This window comes from Alligator sinensis, unplaced genomic scaffold (assembly GCF_000455745.1).
Source record: "Alligator sinensis unplaced genomic scaffold, ASM45574v1 scaffold1164_1, whole genome shotgun sequence".
Classification (NCBI taxonomy): Eukaryota; Metazoa; Chordata; order Crocodylia; family Alligatoridae; genus Alligator; species Alligator sinensis.
In genome coordinates this window covers 1,108,862-1,129,504 of record NW_005842225.1, presented here as the reverse complement: position 1 = coordinate 1,129,504, position 20,643 = coordinate 1,108,862, and the positions used below count along the sequence as shown (strand labels likewise).

General features: G+C 58.4%; 1 protein-coding gene across 10 annotated transcripts in view; it reads right to left on the bottom strand.

Moving 5' to 3' along the window:
- TNRC6A (trinucleotide repeat containing 6A) overlaps positions 1–20,529 on the bottom strand; it is a 113,398-nt gene extending 92,869 nt beyond the window's left edge. For 9 of the 10 annotated variants that reach the window (XM_025208259.1, XM_025208260.1, XM_025208266.1 and 6 more), the window contains exons 1-3: positions 20,386–20,529; positions 9,517–9,587; positions 8,960–9,028 (exon numbers count right to left, since the gene is read on the bottom strand). In XM_025208259.1, coding sequence (XP_025064044.1) covers positions 8,960–9,025 — 66 coding nt within the window. In that variant the 5' untranslated portion in view covers positions 9,026–9,028; positions 9,517–9,587; positions 20,386–20,529. The remainder of the gene's footprint in view (positions 1–8,959; positions 9,029–9,516; positions 9,588–20,385) is intronic. The other variant, XM_025208270.1, reaches the window with a different exon arrangement.
- Positions 20,530–20,643: the final 114 nt, after the last annotated feature.

Below are 20,643 nucleotides of genomic sequence, written 5' to 3'. Positions count from 1 at the left end.
GGGGGGCTCCCCCACCGCCAGCATCACGCCGGGGGAGGGCCAAGCAGAAGTCAGCTCCGCTGGGCGATGCACAGCTACGAGGGGCCCGGCTGGGTGGGAGTTTTGGAGAGCAGGAGTCTCGCCAGTACCAGCCCCGTGCACAAAGCCCCCAGATGAATCCCACCTCCCCCTGGAAAGCCAGCCATCCCCTTGCTCGCAAGCATAAAATTCTTCCGCTCCGGTTTAACGCGCCACGTCTCCGCATCCTCCACCTCGTGCTGGGCAACACAGGACCCGGTGGATCCTCGTGCAACAGGGACGATGCTGCAGCAGGAGGGACGAGCAACGCACGAGGCCGCGGCCAAAGGGGCCGCGAGCGCTGCATCCAGCTGCAGACCGGGCAGCGGGAGAAACCAGGGGAAGGAGATCGCCCTAACTCCGGGGAGGAAGCGAGAGGCTGGCTGGGTCGACGGGGAGTAGCGGAGAGGGCTGGAGCCCTGCGGTGCAGAGGGCTCAAGGACGTGGCGGCGAGGCGGTGAAAGCACGGAGAGCCTCGTGCCCGGGCACCGTGCCCTGGCAATGGGCTGGAGGCAACAATGACGGGAGCAGCGTGGGGAACAGGAGGAAAGGCTCCCCGGCCGCGGCAGCACGAGAGAAGCTAGAGACTGGGGAGGGAGCTCCTTGCAGGTGGCCCCTTAAACGAGTCCATCCAGGATCCATCCCGGCCCCGAGCTCGGGGCAAGGCCTGGGCTCCGGCCCCCTGCCCTGTCCCTGGAGCTCCGGCTGCCACCGGCGACCTCGAAGCCAACTGAGCCGTGAGCAAGGACGGGCCTCGGGGCTGTGGAAGGACCAGGGCTTGGGACGGGCCAAGGACAGGGGCTCTCTACATCTGACTCGCTCCTAAACGGCTGCATTGGAGCATCCCTGGGCACTTCTGACGCGTCGGCCTCGCCTCAGAGCCGCCCGCGGGCACGGGAACAAGATGCAGAGGAGTGGAGGGCAAGTGGCAGGGCTGAGAAACCAGGAGTCCAGCTGCCCAGCACCAGCCCAAAGCGCTACGGAGAAGCCAACTCGACCAGTTAACAGCTGCTTTGTTCTCTGACCAGTGTCCGATCCATCTTTCTGCGGGCATAAGAGCTGAAGGAGACTGCCTGCCCCCTGCCCCGCGGGGGGAGATGCTCTGAGCAGAGCCCTGCACCCGCGGGCACACCTGGGCCCTGCACCCGGGTCCGGAGAACCCAAGAGCGCTGCCCCTTCTGCGGTGATGGCACAGGTGGGAACAGGCTGGGTCGGAGAGGCATGGTCTCTGCCCTGAGAGCACGAGCCCTGCAGCTGGCACACCAGGAGTCCTGCCCCCGATGAGCAGGAGGGAAAGCAGCTCCCAACTGACCGAGACACCGGGGACATTTGGATGGACGGTGTCGATGGAAGCAGACTCTCCCGCCGCTCAGCGGTGACCCAGCTATTGCAGTCCGGGGAGCCAGCCAGGCCAGCACCCCGTGGAGGCACCTGCCCCACAACGCAACCTGCGGCGGGGCAGGGGTCGCCTGCGAATCTGCACCGAACGGGCCGGCGAAAATCCCCGGACCCATGCAAGCGAGCAGAGAGAAGCGATCCTCCGGCAGCAAGGCCCTGACAGCCACAGCCCACCCCTGGGTTCAAGGGCTCCCTGTGCGACGGCTGGCCATGGAGGGGGCCAGGCGCACCTTTGTGCCAATTAGAGAGTTTGCATAATTCATCCCCCAAATGGCGAATGCGGAGGACAAACACGAAGCCCCATCTACCTCCGTGGCAGGCGCTGCAGGCGACTCCCGCGGCAGGGGAGCCCGTGCACGGCGCGGCCCGGAGCCGAGGCAGGCGAGCTCAGTCTTGCTTTCCTTTTTTTCCCTGCCAGCATCTTTAACGACGCCTCCAAAACATACGATTTCCCTCCATGACACAAGAGGAGCTCATTCCTGGCCAGGACTGCCCGCGTATTAAATATGGGACGGCTCCAGCTACAATGCCTCACCAGAAAGGCCATTCGTATTCCACGTCAGCTCGAAAGAGCTTCTGTGGCTAATTAGTTCAAGGACAGAAAAAAGAAGGAAAGGTTACGGATGCCGAGGAGGGAGACGGCCGCGGCGGCTGCCTGCCCGGGGCACGGGGAGCGCGCTAGCCCATTGTCTCCCTCCTATCGGGACGCATTTTACTTTTCTCTCCGATTGCTCTGCTGACAATAAACGGGAACAAAGGCTGATGCCTGAACAGGGGCAGTAATTCATCAGCGCCCTTCAGAGCCTGTAGGCAGCTGCCCTCTTCTCAGCATGGCTGCCAGGCGGACCAGACACTAATTCAGCCAAGCCTTCCTTTCCCATGGTCTCCACGGAGATGGCAATGGACTTGCATCCTAATGAAGGGCGGCCGGCGCTGCCGAAAGCCTCCAGACCTGGGAAGCGGGGCTCCCGGGCTCCTTTCAAACTTGGGCTCGGAGCGACGCCGGGAATAGCGCTTGCATAATCGAGAGACTCGGCCTCCTGTACTCGGCCAAGCACATTTGCATGGCAGCTCATTACTCTCCAAACACGGTCCACACCCCTCGCCGGGGTCCGAGTCGGGAGCGCGGAGACACCGGCGAACGTGCACGTTCGTACGGGTGCCGCGGGGGACTGTTTAATGCCGAGAGAAACCCGCATTGTCTGAGCACGGCCACTTCAGGACCGCCCGCCCGCCCGCCCGCCCGGCGCCGACAGAGCAGAACAATATCAGGCACCGGCACGAATCCGCGCTGCTCAAAACCCATTTGTCACCGAGAAGCGCCCGGACGCCAAAAACAAAACCCCAGCGTTTCCAGCGCAGCATCCGAGCAGGAGCGGGCGGCAGACGGGCGGCTGTCTGTCTCCGCCGCGTTCCCTTACAGGGTGTCACAATATTTGCACTGACTTAAGTCGCTGGGATCCTGCCACGGAGGCTCCACGGAAAGAGAATAGCAATCAGGCGCGTGCACGCACACACACAATTCAATGCATTCACATCCCCAACCCGGAGCCTGCCAGCGCGATGTAAAGCAATGCTCCATCTGCAGCCAGGCACGCTCGCCTGCTCTCAGCTGGGCTTGACAGCCGCGCCGATGGAGAGGGCGCCTTCACATTTATTTGATGAGACTGCACGCATATTTACACCCGCCTTTGCACCGTGCATGCTAATGAGTTACTCTGGGAAAGCCGCGCAAATTAATTGCTCAAAGTATCCGTTAACTTACCAAATGGGGAGTCGCAAGGCAAAAAAGCAGAGGGCAGGATTATGCAGCGCGCGGCTGTGGCACGTTGCTACCCGGGTCTGGCAGGCGATTTGTGCAGCTTTCTAAACCTACAGTGTCTCTCCAGACTCAAGGTAGGGACTGAACTATAAAAGGGCAGGTGAAAGAAGGAGAGAGACCTGCTTATATTTTTGTATTTAAATTTTTTTTTTTTTTTTTTTTTGAGCTCACGTAGCATTGAGGGTCACATGCTGCCTTTAGCATCAGTCTGCGTCGTCACGTGGCCAAGGTCACGCGTCACGTGACGAGCGAACCTGATGAAGTGCCACCAAGACCCATTTCGCGTCAACCTTAAAAAACTTAGTTGTAAAAACGTAATTTATACCGGGTTAATGAAATAATTAATTCCCGGAGCCGGCTCCTAACCTTTAGGACTCAATAATTTGGGGCGGGAGGGGCGAAAAGGATGGAGACGCGAGCGAAATGCCAAGATTTCGATGAATATTTAATACGCCCTCCTCGCTCCTCATAAGCTCCCGCAAGTTGGAGCCGTGCCAGCGTCATTTGAATACCGTCCTTTGTTAATAACTAAATTGACGCCTCTGTCGCCGTTCGATGTTTGCAGCTCGCTCCAGCTGTAATCTGTCACCGGGAATACAGGCAAACGCATAACTCAATACAGCGCGCGTCCCTCCGCCGCCTGCGCAGCCCGCCGCTCGCACAAAGCCCCGCCGGTCCTCCCTTTAACCCCCCCAGAAAAGCTCAGCCTCCGGGAAACCTGCCCAGCCGGAGCCGTGCGCCCACCGCGTGCAAATATCGTTAAAAAGACATAAATAGCGCGGCTGCCACGAAGCCAAGATGATATGCAAGTGTCTGGATCCTGATGAGACCGGGCTGCCAGCTGCCGAGGCACACACCAGCCCACGGTGACCTGGAGGGCACTGTCGGGCTATAGGCACGGTCACCGCGCCGGACGTAGCGCCAGCAAGGTGGAGGGCGGCTGTGCAAACCCCCGGGCAAGGGGGCTCCTCTGGTGACTCGCTGCACGGGGGAACGGCCCCACCGAAACCCACGACAAGGCCCCAGAGGCCCCTGCCAAAAGCCCGCAGCCCGTCGGGGTGGGATCTCGGCTCCGCCAAGGAGCTTCAGATCCGACCCATTGGCACAGCCGGGCTGGCACCGACTGCCGACAGCAGCGGGGCGCCTGCTGCGGAGCCGCCAGGCCGCGCGGTCCCTGATACCCATCGCGACTTCTCAATTAGTTTAACTAATTGGGCAACAGCTTCCGTGTGGCTCGCTCGATTCCCCTCAACCATTAATTACTCCGCGTGCAAGAGACATATATTCTGCCGTGCACCGTGCCGGCCGCCCGCGCCGCTGGCTTCATTTGCATTCCTGGCACGCGGACAGCCGCTCGACGGAGGCGCCTGCAAGGCTCCGCGGAGGCTTTCATGAAACGCAGCCCAGGGAGCAGTCGACTGGCGGCACATCGCGGGGAAAAACCCGCCCCGAACCCCTTTGCATTTGGCATTCGATCAGCCGCCGGCATCTCAGGGAAGCTGCCAAGCCCTGGGCATCCCGGGCCGTTGGCAGATCCCTCGCCCAGGCGGGGCTATCGCGGTCCTTGCAAGGGGCCGGGAGACTCCGACGGGGACTCGTGGCATGGACCGCACGTGGCTGGGCAGCTGGGGGCACGAAGCCGGGAAGGGCGGCTCCGATGCCACCCCAGGAGCCCCATGGGCAAGGAGGAGCTGATTCCTTCTGCGTGATTACTCACGTACCCGTATCAGGACCCGCGATGCTTTCCTCGAGCATCGGCCGGGCTGTATCCTGGAGCTGGGGGACACAATCCTGCTGACTTGGCGAGATTAATGGCTGGGGAGGAGCGGAGCGACTGTAATCTGGGGATGCCGGAGGGACACAGAAATGGAGCCGAGAGCTGGAGCTGATGGGGAGCGAGGGAGGGAGGGAGGGAGCTCGGACACTCGAGCCGGGGCCCGCATGGACGGCAGGCGGTGCAAACAGGAGCTCCGATGCCGCACACCAATGCTGGCGCTGTGAAGAGCGGGGAAAGCAGCAGGTCAGGGGCTGGGGAGCCAGGGGGACCCTTTGAGGGAGGCAGACAGCACCCGCTCGCTGCCAGCGTGCAGGACACCTGAAGGGAGCCCGGGCATGGTGCTGGGGACCAGGGCTGCCAAGCAGGCGACCAGGTGCGAGGTGCCAGGAGCAGAGACGGGACCTGCAGGAGACGCCCACCGCGCAGCCGGGCACGTGGCCGGCTGGACTAGCTAACGGCTTTGTCTTTCGGCTTCAGGGCTGCAGGACTCGGCTCTTCCTGCCCTGGAGGCACAGACCCTTCGGCTCCGCGCGCAGGGTCCGATTCCCTTACGTGGAGGCAGGTGCACACGCGCATGCACACACACCACACCATTTTAATGTAACCTCCAGCTCCAAACACACCAAGCATCACACCAATCTGGACCCCAGTTAACTAGGGAAGTGGCGCTATACTGGCGGCACGCTGCTCCCAGCACAACGGGCGCCGTGCAAATGCCAGCTGATGGACTCCTGCGGCCCACACGCGGTGACGTACGCTTGGCTTCACAGTCCTTCCCAGCTGCGTTTGTCCTCACATTGACACCTTCTGGCTCTCCCAAGGCCTGGGCCGAGGGTCTCAACATCCACCCACGTGAAGTTCAGTCCCATGGAGGTCCCCTTCGAGACCTGTCTTTGAGGACAGATGCTGTCTCCGGGAACGTTTTCACCTCCAAAATGGCCCCAGTGACCTGTGCCAAACATTTATGCAGAAATCCCCCACACCTAGAGCATGGCTGAGCCAGGCAGCTGCCCCAGCACTGCCTCACACCCCCGCCGCCGATGCATGCGCTGCTGCCGCAGGCCTAAGCTGCGCGGCTCCTGCACCCGGGCAGACCTCGGGCTGGGAAAGGCACCTGCCCCGAGGGCACAGGAGGCAGGAAAGCCCGTGTCCTAGTGCAGGCTTTAGATCAGAGGCTGAGGGAGTGATGGTGGTTTTAAGTCACTGGGAAAGGCGGTGGCACAAGCAGCCCCTCGATTCATCAGAGCAATTCAGAGGTTGAACAAACCCACTTTGCTGAGCCCAGCGTGCAGCCCCGGAGTGTGCAAAGAGCTGGTCCTGCCTGGGCCCCGCGGCTCGCAACCTCTGCAGGGTCCAGATGCGATGCCCCTTCCTGCCCCTCTTCCCCTGAGAATTAGCCTCCACGACTTCCCCGGGCAGTGAACACAATGCATCTCCCTGCCAGGAGGGAGCCACCGAAACCCAGCACTCCTGGAGCCAGGGACCTGTCACCTGCAACCTCAAGTCAAGTCAAACCAGAGGCAACTTGGAAAGTTGAGGACTGCATGTCCACCTGCAAGATGGGAACTGCAAACCCCCTGCAGGAAGGGACCTCCAGGCTGAACCAATTCATGCTCATTCACTGCTTTGAGATCCTTTGACTCTGAATGAGCACTAACACCACAAGCTCCTGGGCAAGGTAAGATGATTCACCTGTGCAGCATGGTTTCTTGCAGGAGCAGCCGGCCAGAAAGGGCACAGCTACTTCTGAAGCAGCGGACGTCTAGGACCACCTGCAAGCCTCGTCGCAGCTCTGAGCAGAGCCCGGCGCTGCAGGGACCCGCTCAGAAAAGTTCAACCAACTCAGCGATGATGCTCGACCACGACGCACGGTTCCCTGGCAGGCTCCGAGCAGTGTGGGAGGCCAGAGGGAGTGTGAAAGGAGCAGGCTCCCGAACTCGCAGGGCCAACCCCAGCTGCAGTCTCCGTGCATGTGCACTAGAGGGTACTGCTGCAAGACGACTGGAAGTGCAGGGAAACCTCGCAGGATGCTAAATGCACAGCCCCAAACCAGACCAGAAGATCTCAATCCCCAGCCAAACATTGCCTCCTGCTAGCTCCCTCTTAGCTGATGCTCCCTCCTAGCTTGCACCGCTCCTGGGCTACAGCTGACCATTCACAGGCGCTGGAAACCCACCGCTCGACTGAAACAGGTCCGACCAGTTCAGCCAGGTTCCCCGGCACAGCGGGCATCTTCCTCTCCCCGGGGCTTTTTGCACCAGTGGGGGGTGATCCTGGAGAAACCCTTTCATGTTTAGTGGATAACCCAACGGCACACGATTATGCACAGGTGACGGGTAGCTGGGCAAACTGCAGGCGTAGTTCAAAAGGAAGAAATATGAAATATGAAAGGAAGACTAGGTATTAGACAGAGTAATGCCAACTAGATGGCAGACACTGGCAGGGAGGAGGAAAAGGGGCTTGGTGGGGAGGTTGGTATGTAAGAGGCCCGATTGCTTAGGCCTACCGAACCAGCACCTACTTCCCGACGGCCCCAGACACAGGCACGGATGCAGCCCCCATTGCACAGACACCAGGAGCGCAGCTAGAAAGAGGCAGACGAGCCGTTGCCGCAGTTCAGGGTGCCGGGCTTTTCCTGAACAAAGAGTTTGGTTGCATCCACCCGCCCAGCAAGTCCTGTGCAAGGCAAGCAGCCCGGCCCCAGGCAGGCAGGCACCCGTGCGACCACGCCGCACGCAGCCCAGAGATCAGGGTGACGGAGGCAAGAAGTGCAGAGGCAGGGGCCGGCCGGACACAGCTTTCAGAGCAACGGGGCGAGGTGCAATTTTGCAGCGCTCATGGCCACCTCTCTGGCCACAGGAGGTGAGAGGCTGATGGTATAAGCGAGGTCAGAAAGGGACCACACCAGTCCATGGAGGATGTGTCCGTGGGGAGCTGCTCCACACATGCATCCTGATGGCCCCAAACCAACGACGGCCTGTGCCCGGGAGGGTCTGGCAGGGAAACATCACCGCAGACACAGCCCAGTCACTTGCTCTCTTTTTAAAGTACCACCGCTTGCTCCCATGGAGAGGACAGCGGGACAGGCGGACCACCGGTCTGACCCTGCACAGCGCTGGCAGGACGCGAGGCAGAGTGCGTGCATGCATCCCTGCAGCTGGGGAAAGCCAACAAGCAAACCTCTCTCCCCACGCCTCCAAGGCTCGGCTTCCAGCCACCTCCGGGGATGGCCGGGTCCCACTCGCTCTCCGTGCCCCGAGGAGTCCTCCAGACAACCGGGGCTCGCACCCTGATCCACATCGCAGAGGTGGACGTGGACAGTGACTTGAGGGCTGCCCCTGACTTCCTGGCTCCGCACCACCGGGGCTGCACCACAGGCGCGAGGGTACAACCCACGGTCCTCTGCTGAGCTAGCAGCCCGTGCCGTTGCAAACAGCGCCCGGGCCACTCAACACTACACGAAAGGCCTTGCAAGGTTGGGGAGGTGGGAAGGACACCCCCGTCCCCCTCCACACTCCTCAGAGTGGCCAAGCGCCAGCTCAGGGCAGGCGAAAACCAGGCTCAGTGTCCCACCGTGAAAATAATCATGGGAAACCGCAGAGCTGTCCCCACCCTGCCCATCTCGGCTGGAGAGGCCTGCTTTTATTCTCCGCCAGGAAAAGGAGCAGCGACTGGAGCATTTCATGTACAGCAGCAGGTTAAAGGAATAAAAGGGGCTTTGTTCCTTTGTCCCCTTTATGCCTTTGGCTGCATTTCCTTTGACATCTACCGCTCTAATTGAGGCGCGCGTCACACGACGGTCCGGGCCGTGGAGGATGGATGCACGCAGAGGTTCTGGTTCCCGTCCCGTCGCCCTCCTCCGTGGGCCTCAGGTGGGCACTGAGCCGTGGGTTGGCTGTTCTTACCTGTTTCTCTTCACTCCTGAAGTCTCTGGTTACGTTGTCCTGGGCATGGTGTGACAACTCTTCCATTACCTGCAACAAAGCACGACACCAGCTCCAGAGACCGGTCGTAGCAGGGACAACTCCCTCCCTGGGCAGCTTGGTCACGGTCTCAGGTGCTCTGAGGGGCTGTGGGAAGGGCAAGGAGGGTCTATCCCAGCGCCAGCAGGCATCTGCCCCTTCCCCTCCGGCCAGCCAGGCAACGAGGCAACCGGCTGCGGGCTCACGTCAAGCCTAGGGGTTTCCTGCACTGATAGAGCTGCACGAGTGCAAACCCAGAGACAGGCACTTCTTCGGCCAGAGAAGCCTGGCCGAGCCTTCACGGGGCTGCCCAGGCCTCTTTCCAGACCCACCTGTGCTCTGGGGCTGGATGCAGCGCATCTCGCCCACCCCCTGTCCTGAGCATGGGGGACCAAGAGCTGCCAGGCCCTTGCATCCTCCACCTGGCAGGCCGACGGGACAGATTTCCCCAAAGTCTGCACCCCGGGGAGCACTGGGAAGCCGGCTGGGTTCACACTTACTCTCACGAGTGGCACTTGGGGTGGGAGGTTTCCTTTCACGGGTGCGGCACTTTAAATCCCGGTGTCATACGCTGCAACAGAGAAAAGCAGAGGATTACGAGCGTGCCCCGCAGGCAGCCTGGGAGGAGGGACGGCGGGTTTGTCTCCCTCGTTTACCCCGTGTGCCACGACGAAGCCACGCAGGCTGCAAGACAGGATGCAGCCGGTCCCCCCACCTCACACCCCGCGCGCAGGCGACGACTTCCCTGCACAGCACCCAAGTCACAGGACTCCCCTCGAGGGCGCAGCAACCCCCTTCCCACAGCATGCAACGAATGCTGCATTCTCGGGAGCCCCCAAACCCACGGGACACTCAGCTGCGAGAGCAGCACAGCACCGAGGGGGGCAGGCAGACCCCGGTATTCAGGCCTCGGCCCTGGAGAGAGACCGGGCACGGGCAGTTTGGCCTCTCGCATGCTGGGCTTCGCTTTCGACCCCAAAGGCAAGGACTGAGTTGCATGGCTGGGTGTGCACCGGCTGTGCACGAGGGGCCGGGAGGGTGCAGCACAATCAGCAGGAGAAATGCCCGGTCCTGAGAGAGGGAGACGCCAGGTGAGACCCTGGGGAAGCTCCCTGTGCACACAGCAGACCAGGCGACGGGGAACTTCCCTGGGAGAAATGGGGGTCGCAACCTGGATGAAGCCCGATCCAGCCCATGCCAGGGAGACGGTCGGAGACCTCCCAGCCATCCCGACTCGGCCCTCGCACGCTTCTAGAGAGCAAGGGGCTCCCGATCCCTGAGCGCGGCGCACAGAGGATTAACCAAAGACAGAGAAAGCAACATGGGGATGTTCTGAAAATGTACATCGAGTTAATTACTGATAATAATGCATTTCCCTCAAATCGGGGCCTCTAGCAGAACTTCTGCTGAGGACAGCAAAGCAAAATGCTTTGTTTCTATGAGTGTTTTTTAAAAGGAAGATGCCTCATTTATCTTAGCACGACACCCAACGCCAGCAATACGGTCGCTGGGTCCAGCCCGCAGTCACCCCCCATATCTTTGCATTCGTACACCAAGGAAATTCAATTATCTGGCAGAACACGTCCTGAAGGCATTTCCATAATTGCAAACGTAAGTACGAAATCTGCCGCTAATTATCAAAGAAACACCAAGTGGGGAGACGGAAGGACAGAGCCGCGGCGCGGCCGGGTGGAAAGCTCGCGCGGGGGCTGGCACTTTTCACTACGATGCCGGGGCAAGACGTGCATCGGGGAGCCGGGGCGAACCAGCGGCGGCTGCTGCACAACCCCACGACTGCGACGCACGTGGGGAGCGAGGCCACCCGTGCAAAGGCCAAGGAGCTGCCAGAGGAAGAGGGCAGAGAAGTGAAGGAGACAAGAGGGGCGTCTCTGGCCTGGAAGTGACCCCGGAGCAGAACAGACCAGACCCCGCAGCCAAGGCTCTCTGATTGCCTGAGGTCTACCCACAGCTCTGCCACTGACTCACCAGAGAGCCCTGGGCAAGTCCCTTCTCCTCTCTGCTTCTCCGCCCACATTACCAACTTGGCTCCCAGGGACGTGATGGTGTGGGCAGCCCCTTGCAGCTCTGGGAGAAAAGGTGTTTTCTGCAGCGAGCGCTGAGCCACCGGGACTGACTGACTGCTGTTGTGTCGGCGCCAGGTCCTGAGCGATAGCGACACGCTGTTTGCAGGAGAGTCCGAGCCGTGCGCGTCCCCCGAGGGGAAGCCCCGAACGAGGGGACGGCTCGGGAAGCGCCGAGACCCACCGCACCCCTGTTATTCCCCGGCCTCCCTAATTACCTCTGGAACAACGCGGCGCGGCGAGGAGAGCCGGGTGTTTGGTGCTGGCACTGACATCGCGGATACTTACCCTGCAATAAAAGCAATTACGCTGAATATAGGTCACGAGCGAGTCGTGCTGAATATTTAGCAGCTTGAAACAGTCAATCGGCGCGTACAAAACGGATCGGTTTCTGCGTCTCCTCTGTTGGATTCCCGCTCCCCAAAGCGCCGGGCTGCGACTGCAGGCCCTCGCCACAGCCCACGCCGGGCTCCCACGCGCCCAAACCAGAGGGCGATCCTGGCCGGATGGGAAGGAGCCGGCCAGCCTGCAGCCACGCGCCTCGCAGCACGGGCCGAAGCCTGCGTGGAAACAAGCACCTACAAAAAAGGGATAATTCCCAAATCCAGGGCACGTGCCCCCATCACTTGGAGCCCAATGGGGGCTGCTGACGGCCAGCATCTGGTCGGGTCCAGCTCCTGTTTTCTTTCGGCTCCCTCTCCGTGCCAGCGCAGCACTTGCTCCTTCCCTCGAAGAAGGCTCCAAACAGCTGTGAAGACTTGCAGATAAAACTCAAACGCGACCCATTAGCTGCTTGTCTTCGTGGCGTGCTCCGAAGGAAGTCCCCGTCCGGGCACCTGCAGGGCGGGCATCCATCTTACCTCGGACCCCATAAAAGTAGAGAGCAGAACTGCGGACCTTACAGATGACATTCAAGGCTTATTTAAATACCCCAACATTTCAAATATGTGGAAATCAGGCTATTTTTAAAGAAAGCAACACTGGATTTTCCGTTTTCCGCCTGTCCTGTCTCTAGTTCAGGCTTCGGTTTCCCCTCGTCTAGCTGAGGCCATCTCCTAGAGAGCGGAGTGCAAGTCTCTGCTCTTCTTTTGATAATACACATCTGGCTAATTTTTCCAATGCAAGAGAAGAAGCCCACGCTGGGCAAGGAAACGGCATTTCAGCGCATCTTCGGATTGCCTTCATCTTGCGAGAGGACCAGGCACAGAGAGGTGACAGCAGAGATGCGAGTCTTCAAGGCTCAAGGCGGTGGGAAGTGTCCGGGCGGTGGGCCAACAGGGAACAGGGATGGTTGGCAGTCCCTTGATGTAAGGACAGGCTTCCAGCAAACAAGCACGTCCTCGGAGAGTCTGCAGACCACGGAGGAGGCCTGCCCAAGGTCTGCACGTTCAATGGCAGACGTGGCAGATCGTCCCAGGAGGAAGAGTAAATCCTGGTGACGTGGTTATTTCCCTTTGTCTCTCCGATCTAATCTATTAGCCTCCGTGGCGAGGGGAGCTTCATCTCCCCTCACAACCTCCACCACCTCTCTAGGTCACCCGTTCCAGTGCTTCACCACCCTCCTTGTCAAGTCTTTCCTAATATCCAGCTTCAACTCCCCTTGCTGCAGCCTGAGCCCATTGCTCCTTGTCCCGTCATCTGCCCCCACCGAGACCCGTCCAGCTCCATCCTCTTTTCGATAGGTAGCTGAAGGATGCTATTCAATCCCCTCAGTCTCCTCTTCTCCAGGCTAGGAGAGAAAAGCCTGGGGAACTCTCTTCTGGCATCCTTATGAAATGTCCTATCCAACAAAGTGAACGCTGCCTCAACATGCCTTCGAAGATGGCCGTGCTGGCTTGCGCCTGAATCCTGGCGCTTGTTCTTCTGTCCTTCCGGTAGAGTTGGAGGATTTTCTGAAGACGTCGTTCCAAAGCTTTCAGGAGTTTCCGATACGAAGTCCAAGTTTCTCCCTTCGGCAACAAAGGAGGGATGACAACTGACCGACCGGTGGGTGAGAAGTCGGACCGGGGTCATGAAAGCAAGCTCATCAAAGAAATGATTTTGGAGACATCCAAAGGCATCACTGGCACATTTTATCTAGCATTGAATATCGGTGTTTAAGTTTACTTTTTGGGCAAGGTGGCTATCCAGGTGGGGGAAATGCTCCGCACTCCCCAAGGACTGCCCTGTACGCTGCAGTGCGTGGAGGAGCAGCGGGGTGGGTTGGAAAGGATCCTGCTTTCTGCGAAGCTCACAGCCAGTCCGAGCGTGCCATGCACTTCACAGGAGCAGGAGCGATCTGGAGCTCTTCAACCTCTCCGTTTGGTCTGGGACGTTTCACGCGGCGCCGCAGAAACAAGCACAACTCCAGGACTTGGCTGTGCACCCCCAGCTCTCCCAGCCCTGAGCCCCGGGGCAAGGCTCTGCTCTGGATGAGGCCCCGGACACGGTACCGATTCACCACACCGACAGCACAGGGCAACACCGGCTGCCCACAAAGTCCCCCCGAGCCTGGCCACCGACTTCACATTGGGGATTTTGCCACTGAGCCAGGATAGGACCCCGTGCACAAGAAAAACCACCTTTTACAGCCGTTTATCGTCGCATTTAAGGCACAGAAGAGTGGCCTGTCCAGAAAAGCAGCAGGATGCTGATACTAGGAGCCTTCCTGGGTGGTCCGACTAGTTTGGGCAGCGGATCTGCTCGGCACAGAGAGGGTCACCTGCGGCACGTGCCGAACGGAGGGGAGAGGCACGAGAGATCGAGGGTCAGGTGTGAAATCGGGAACCGGCTGCTACGCCTGGTCTCTGGAGACAGGACCTTGGGCTCAGTTTCCCTGCAATGGGCAGCGGGTCCTCTTCTATGGTAAGTGGGGAAAGCGCTCGCCCGGGTACTCCCTGCCGCAGTCACAGCTCTGCCGCAGCCAGGCAGGCACGACCTCCTTTCCTTCGTCCCCAGCCGGCGGCTGCCCTCCCGCAAGCATCTCTTCTCCCACCCGCAAAGGCAGAGCTCCCCGGCAGCTGCACCAGGCCAAGGGAAGGGCAGGAAGACAAGCGACGCGACACGCAAGCCACCGACGCGGCGGAGCGGAGCGGAGCGGAGCAGAGGGCTTGGAAGGGAGCCCATGTTTGGAGGTTCCTGAAGAGAAAGCAGCTTCTGCGTGACAGCACTTTGGCAAAAAGTTGCATTATTTAAATACAACAGTTTCTTCAGTCAACGTAAATAATTATTAACACAAATCCAATTAAAAGCAGGAAGCATCTGAACCGGTCGCAGGAGCCGTTCCCAGCGGACGCGAGGCGGAGGACAAGGAGCTGGTCGACCCGTGCCCGGAGTCCGGCTGTGGTTGATGTCGTGGAGGGGTCCCGATTTCACCCCCCTGAATTTATGCTCGTTACTCTTAGTTTGGGGCAGAAGCTGGTGCCTCAGGGGGCGCAGGCAGTAGCAGGCGGGGGCAGGAAGAAATCTGGGTCCGCAGCGGGGCACGCTGCCCTCCTTCGGCGCAGACTACCAGAGACCCGGTCCGGAGCGCCGACCCCAACGAGTCTCCCCCAGGACGCCCGTGGGAAAGGCAGCGAGGCCTAGTGGACCGTGCGGCACTGGTAGTTCGGGGAACCAGAACTCGCAGTAGAGGTGATCTCTTTTATTAGACCAACTAGATTTTTGCAAAAAAAAATCTTTAATTGCAAGCTTTCGGGCACAAGCACCCTTCTTTAGGCATCGGTGAAAAGCTTGTAAACAGCCGTGATACCTGGCAGGTAGTGAGGGGGACATAGCTCGCTGTGTTAGCCTGCACCTTCTAGACTAACCAAAGTAGATAGATCTATATACCTACATATCTCTATCTACTTTAGTTAGTCTAGAAGGTGCAAATCTACCCTCCCTTCCGCTTGACTTCAGGCTAACACAGCAACCTGCACTTGCAGCTCACTTCATCGGATGCTATGAAAGCTGGCCGGGAGGGGTCGCGGGTCCTGAACCGGGAGCAAACCCTGCTGGTGTTACCACCAATACTTGGCCCGTGCCGGGAGATGTGCCCTGACAGCCGCCCTCCTTTGCGGCAGGAGGCTTGTTGTTTAAAAGCCAGTACACGTCTCCCTTTTCCCCTCAGACACGTGGTCCCCTGCTGCCACTCCAGGGCGGGGAAAGGGGTCCCTTGGCCACTGCCTCATCTCCTCCGCAAGGCTCCTCCATCACGTGGAGAGGGGGCCATGCAGCGGACGTGGTGGTCTCAGCAGAGCTGCAGGAGAGCTGGGCCTTGGAGAGCTCGAGGCCCCTGGCCAGCTTACCCCAACCCTGCTAGCCGCCACCATTGCTCCAAGAGCCGCCTTCGAGATGTCGCTGAGGTGTGCAAGAGCAGGACCCGCTCCCGCCCCTGGATGCATCCGGGCTGAAGGCGCTGCTCCCCGTGACGCCGGCTGGGCTGTGCCGATGCTCCTGCTGGGACTCAAACCCGGAGGCCCGTGGCTAGGGGGTCTTGCAGCTCTGCTCAGGGTCAGGAAGGGATTTTTCCTCCTGGTCAGACTGGTCTGCACCGGCGGGTTTTGCCTTCCTCTGTAGCAGGGGCACAGCCTCTGCCTGGGGTCTCTTAAGTGCGTTTGAACACCCCTTGCAGCAGCAGCAGGATGTTGCCTCGTGCCCCTGCTTTCCCTGTGGCAGGTTCGGGTGTGCGGCAGGCAGGGCGCGCGCTTTCAGTAACGGGCTAGACAAGGACTTCCCGGGATGGTCTGGGCAAGGCTGAGCCTGCCTCGAGCAGGGCACCGGACTAGACGCGACCTCGAGGCCTCTTCCAGCCCTGCTCTCCTCCAGCTCTGTGATGCTACGAGCCACCTCGCCGCTCTGCCCCGGCCTGCTCCATGTTCGACAACCTCCCCCTCAGGCCCCGTGCCAGTGGAGCCAAATGGGCACTGATGGGCAAGAAGGAAATAGCTCCCGCCTGGGGTGCCTGCCTTGCTCCACCCCACATCACTGACCACCCCATGTTGCAGCACTGAGCCGTGCAAAAGGCATGACAGGACCACTCATGACCTTGGTAACAACACAGTCCCCAATTTGCCCAAAAACCCTAATGTCACCCATGCAACCCATAACCACCGCCGTGACGTACACCCCGCCGGGTCCCCAGTGCACGCAGCCCCCCCGGAGTCAGTAACTTTCCCAAGCACCCTCCCCACCAAAAGTGATCCTGCCCCGTCAGGTCCCCATAAATCCCAACCCTGCTCCCTGGCTCTCCGGAGCTGCGTGCAGCTGGCTCTAGTCCCTGGCACTGCGGGACGGGGGGAACTGTGTGCATCCCGCCAGCCAGCTCCCAGGACCCGCTTACCGGGGAGCCCGGGGGGCTTACACCTGCAAACGGCAGCACGGATTGGCTGCCCTCCCCAGGAGGCAAGGTAATAAGGCAGGCAGGCAACGAGCTGCGGCTGAGCTGGCACACTTGGATTTTTCTCCCGCAGACAGGTTTGAAACCCCCAGACTCGGCCTGACCTCGAGGTGTGATGCAGCCTGGCCCCCATATACTGGTCTGGTACCTACTGGCCTCATTTCCAGTCTGCTTCCAACTCTTTCTGTCCTCCGCTCCTGCTCCGTGGCTTTCGGGAACACCGGTTGCTTCCCCTCTGATCCCCTTTGCTCTCCAGGAGCCCCCCCGAATCTCCCCGTCCTTCCCAGACCCCCGTGGCTGTGAGCACACCTAGCTGTCCTGCCCACAACACCCAGCACGAGGGACCGGGAGTCCTGCACCGTGCTCCCCGTAACCACGCGGAGCCAGGCTCTCTCACACATAATTGCAGGACTCCCTGCCCAAATACACGTGAACTGCAATTTAGCTGCACCTCCCGGGGAGGAAGCAATGCTCCCAAGTACCTAAAGCCAGACCACGCTAGGAGCAGCACAAAGACTGCGGGACGTGGGAGTGGATTTTCTTCTTCCTGGAAGGTGAGGAGGTATGTTTTGGGGACACGGCCAGCAAGCCATGTGTCCTCTCGAGCAGGCTCCAGCAGCCCCTGGACAGAGTCGTGAGCAACTTGCACGAGATGTAGCAGGGAACGTACAATCAGGTGTTTTAGTCGCTCGTCAAAAAGCTACCAAGACGTTGCTGTTTGCTCTGGGATTTTCTTTCGATACTTCTCGGACTTGTACCTATCCTCGAGCCTGCCCACTCTACCCAGTAAAGCGATCCGTTAGCCAGCCTGGTTGTACATGCTTGAGAGGGTTTGGGCATGCCTTCTCGCTGCCTTTGCTCAGCTGACTAAGGGAGGCTGCTTTCTATGCTTCAGGCTAACAGGAGCACTCCAAGTTCCCAAGGTCTGCCGGGCCGGTGTACCCCGGGTGGCACAAGGCCCGGACAAAGACCTGACTCTGGGTGGTGGCAGCGGTACCCCAGGCTTGCAGGTGTGCTCCAGGAAGGCGGTTTGGTCAGAAGTTGGTGCCCGGGGGAGGCATCCGAAGCCTGTGTTTTGGCAGGGCGCAGTGAGGCAGGTGTCTCGGCACAGGAGTGCCCCCTACTCGCCCGCCACAAGCCGGGACAACCGCATCCATCAGTGTTTAGGAGCGGAGGACCGAGCTACCTGTCCAGAGCTGGTAAGCAAGAGCGAAGGGAAAAGGAGCTGTGTGCATCCTTTTTGGGTGCTGCCCTCCCTCCTTTAAGAAAGCAAGAAACCAGACATTAAAGCATGCCAATATTCTGTAAGTGACCTGTTGGCGGGACAAACACGTGCAGAGCATGCCTGCACCTCCTGGCTAGCAAGACATGCCTGATCATTACACCACGGGAACGCCTCAAACACACAACTGTCCAAAGCTGTTTTATTAAGAAAAAAACAGATGCAGCTCCTAAGTCCTGCTTGGCCCAACGCTGACACACTCACCGAGTAATGAATGGCACGCTCGCTGTTGGGGAGTGCCGAGACTACCACAGCCAGAAAACCCCAAACCAAACCCACCCCCGGAAAAGCCCTGATGCTGGCTGGCAGAGGTGGCTGCAGAGCTGTGATCCCACAAACATCAGGTGTGGTCGGGCGTGTGGTAACGGTTGTTCGACAGATGCATTTGCAAACTCAAAGCACCATGGTTTCCCTTGGCTTTCTTTTAAAATTGCATTTGGATTGAAAACACCCGAGTGACGCTTAAAGAAACCAACGGAAAAACCCAGAGAGGAATTTTAGACTCATTTAAAGACAGACCTGGGCATTTCCCTGGTCCGTCCTTCCCAGTTTGTGCTGAAGAGGTTACAACCAAAAACAAGGAAGTCCTGAACCACAATCCCTAGATGACAGAGAGGGATTTATTTAGGATAAAACATAATTCTCTCTCTGCCACCACTCTTTTTTTCTACCACCCCCCCCAACACATTTCCCATTTCCATGCCACGCTTAAAACAACGCCGAGTGTTTTCATTTCCAGCTCGGAGTATTTCATTTTCTCAGCCGCTCTTTTGTATAAAAAGCTCTCTGCTTTCATCAGCATAATAATAATAATGAAAAAAAAATTCAAGCTCTTTATGAGAATGTCCTTAAAAAGCCTAGGCATTTTGGAGAGATGCCAAAGTGCTTAGGAAGATGCACTTGCTCTCTGTTGTGAATCTAAAAGCTTTCAGTACAGCATCCTAACTCATTCAGGCTGTGCTCGGGGCTCCGCTTGCAGACAATTGACGGAGGCTGCTGGGTGAAAGCTAAAAACGTCAAATACATTTTAAAACATCTTTATTTATTTTTCCCATGAAAATATCAGGACGGGGCTCCTCTGGTAAAAGCATTAAAAAAAAAAGGCATCCAACAAACACACCCAAACCCAGACAGAGCCGCACAGAGAACACCCACCTTCGCTAACCTGGCATCTTTCGGACACATCTAACATGGCATCTCTGCTCCTAAAAACCTAAAAACACAAACTGTCAAGGGCAGCAGCTGAATTCGAAGCAAAAACCTGAGTCTTAAAAGGAAGAAGCCTCTCGCACACATGCCCGCGCCTGGCTGTACAACTGGGAAGGCCGAAATACAAAGGAAGAACGCGTACAATTCTTGCATGGCCTTCCTTTTACCAATCAACAATCAGCAAGCATGACAAATAATTGTTTGCAGCTGTCATTAGCTGAAAACAAGGCAAATCTGCATATGCTTAATCTTAATTAGGGAGACTTGGCAAGGAGCCCTTGCTCGTTGCTACCAAACAACCATTTCGCTCACAAAAGGGCGACAAAAGACCAGACACACACACACACACACACACACACACACACACACACACACACACAATGTTGATGGAAAAAACGAACTGGCTGCGAATGACTAATCCTGCCCCAGCCCGCCCGCCCCCCTCCCCGCTGCCACAAAACACGGGAGGTGATCGCCAGGGGAAGAGCCCATGCCAGCACAAATGCCCAAGTGTCGTCTGGAGCTCCCCTTCCTGCCTGCTCTCCGTCTCCCTGCTCCTTTGTGCTGCATCTCCCTGTCACAGCCTGGCCCAGATGCAATGCGCCAGAGTGGAGTTGATATAAATTAAAGCAGAGGAATTTTGCCACCGAATGCACCGTTGCTAATTATTCAACTCTCGTTTACCTCCCAAATGAGCAGGCATTGATCGACTTCGCAGAGGCATTTCCATTCAAAGACGAAGAGAGGAAGTTTGGAGGAATAAAAAGGGAGTATGAAACTGAGGGCAAAGTGGGCTTGCATCAGCAGCCCTGGCACGGGTTGCGGTGCTGGATTATGACTTAGAATTTATGAGAGGACTCCGTACTGCAAGAGGGAAGGAAACCAGGTCACAGACTCCGCAGTCAATGCTCTGAACTACACCCTGCAAGATGCATGCAGCCCGTTGTGATGGCAGTGACGTCACCCGGCTCGCAGCGGAAACCTGCACCACGCCAGGGCAGATGCTCCTCGACTATTTTTCCCCCCACTGAAAAAAACCCCCAAGAAACAAAACCAGCCGCTCAAACCCGAACCAACCCTCGGACGTCTCCAAGAACCCCGTTTTGCAAGCTGTGCCTCTCCGCCCCTCCAAAACTCTCCCATCGCCTCCCGCATCCACACACGCCTGGCGCGACCCAGCGAGACGTTATTTAGCTGTTATACGGGCTCTGAATAAAAGCCGTGATGGGTTTGGAAGACTGCCATTTCTCTACCCACTGCAGAGCTGGGACTGTCTACAACATGCACACACCCCTCGGCTCAGACGGTGCCAATTCACACACTTCATATCGACGCGCCGGACAATTTATGAACGCACAAGGGGGGGAAATAAAACCCAAAACAGCGGCATGAACACACATGCAGAAATCAAGTGCCACATCAGGGCAACATGCCTTACCTGCAAGGCTGTAGGCTGAAGAATGAATGCGAGCATCTGATAGCTACAGCCTTTTGCATCCTGGTACACACGACGTGCTCAAGGAAGGAGAAACTTGTCATGGCGGAAGGAAGCAAACAGTTGAGGCGGATTTAAAATGTCGGCGCGCAGTGCCTGGGAAAGAAAAAAAGAGTAGGGTTGGATTAGAAATGTGAAAATATTTGCCTTACCAAAACCATTTTCCTTCCATCTAAAAAACTATTTCCACCATCAGCTCAG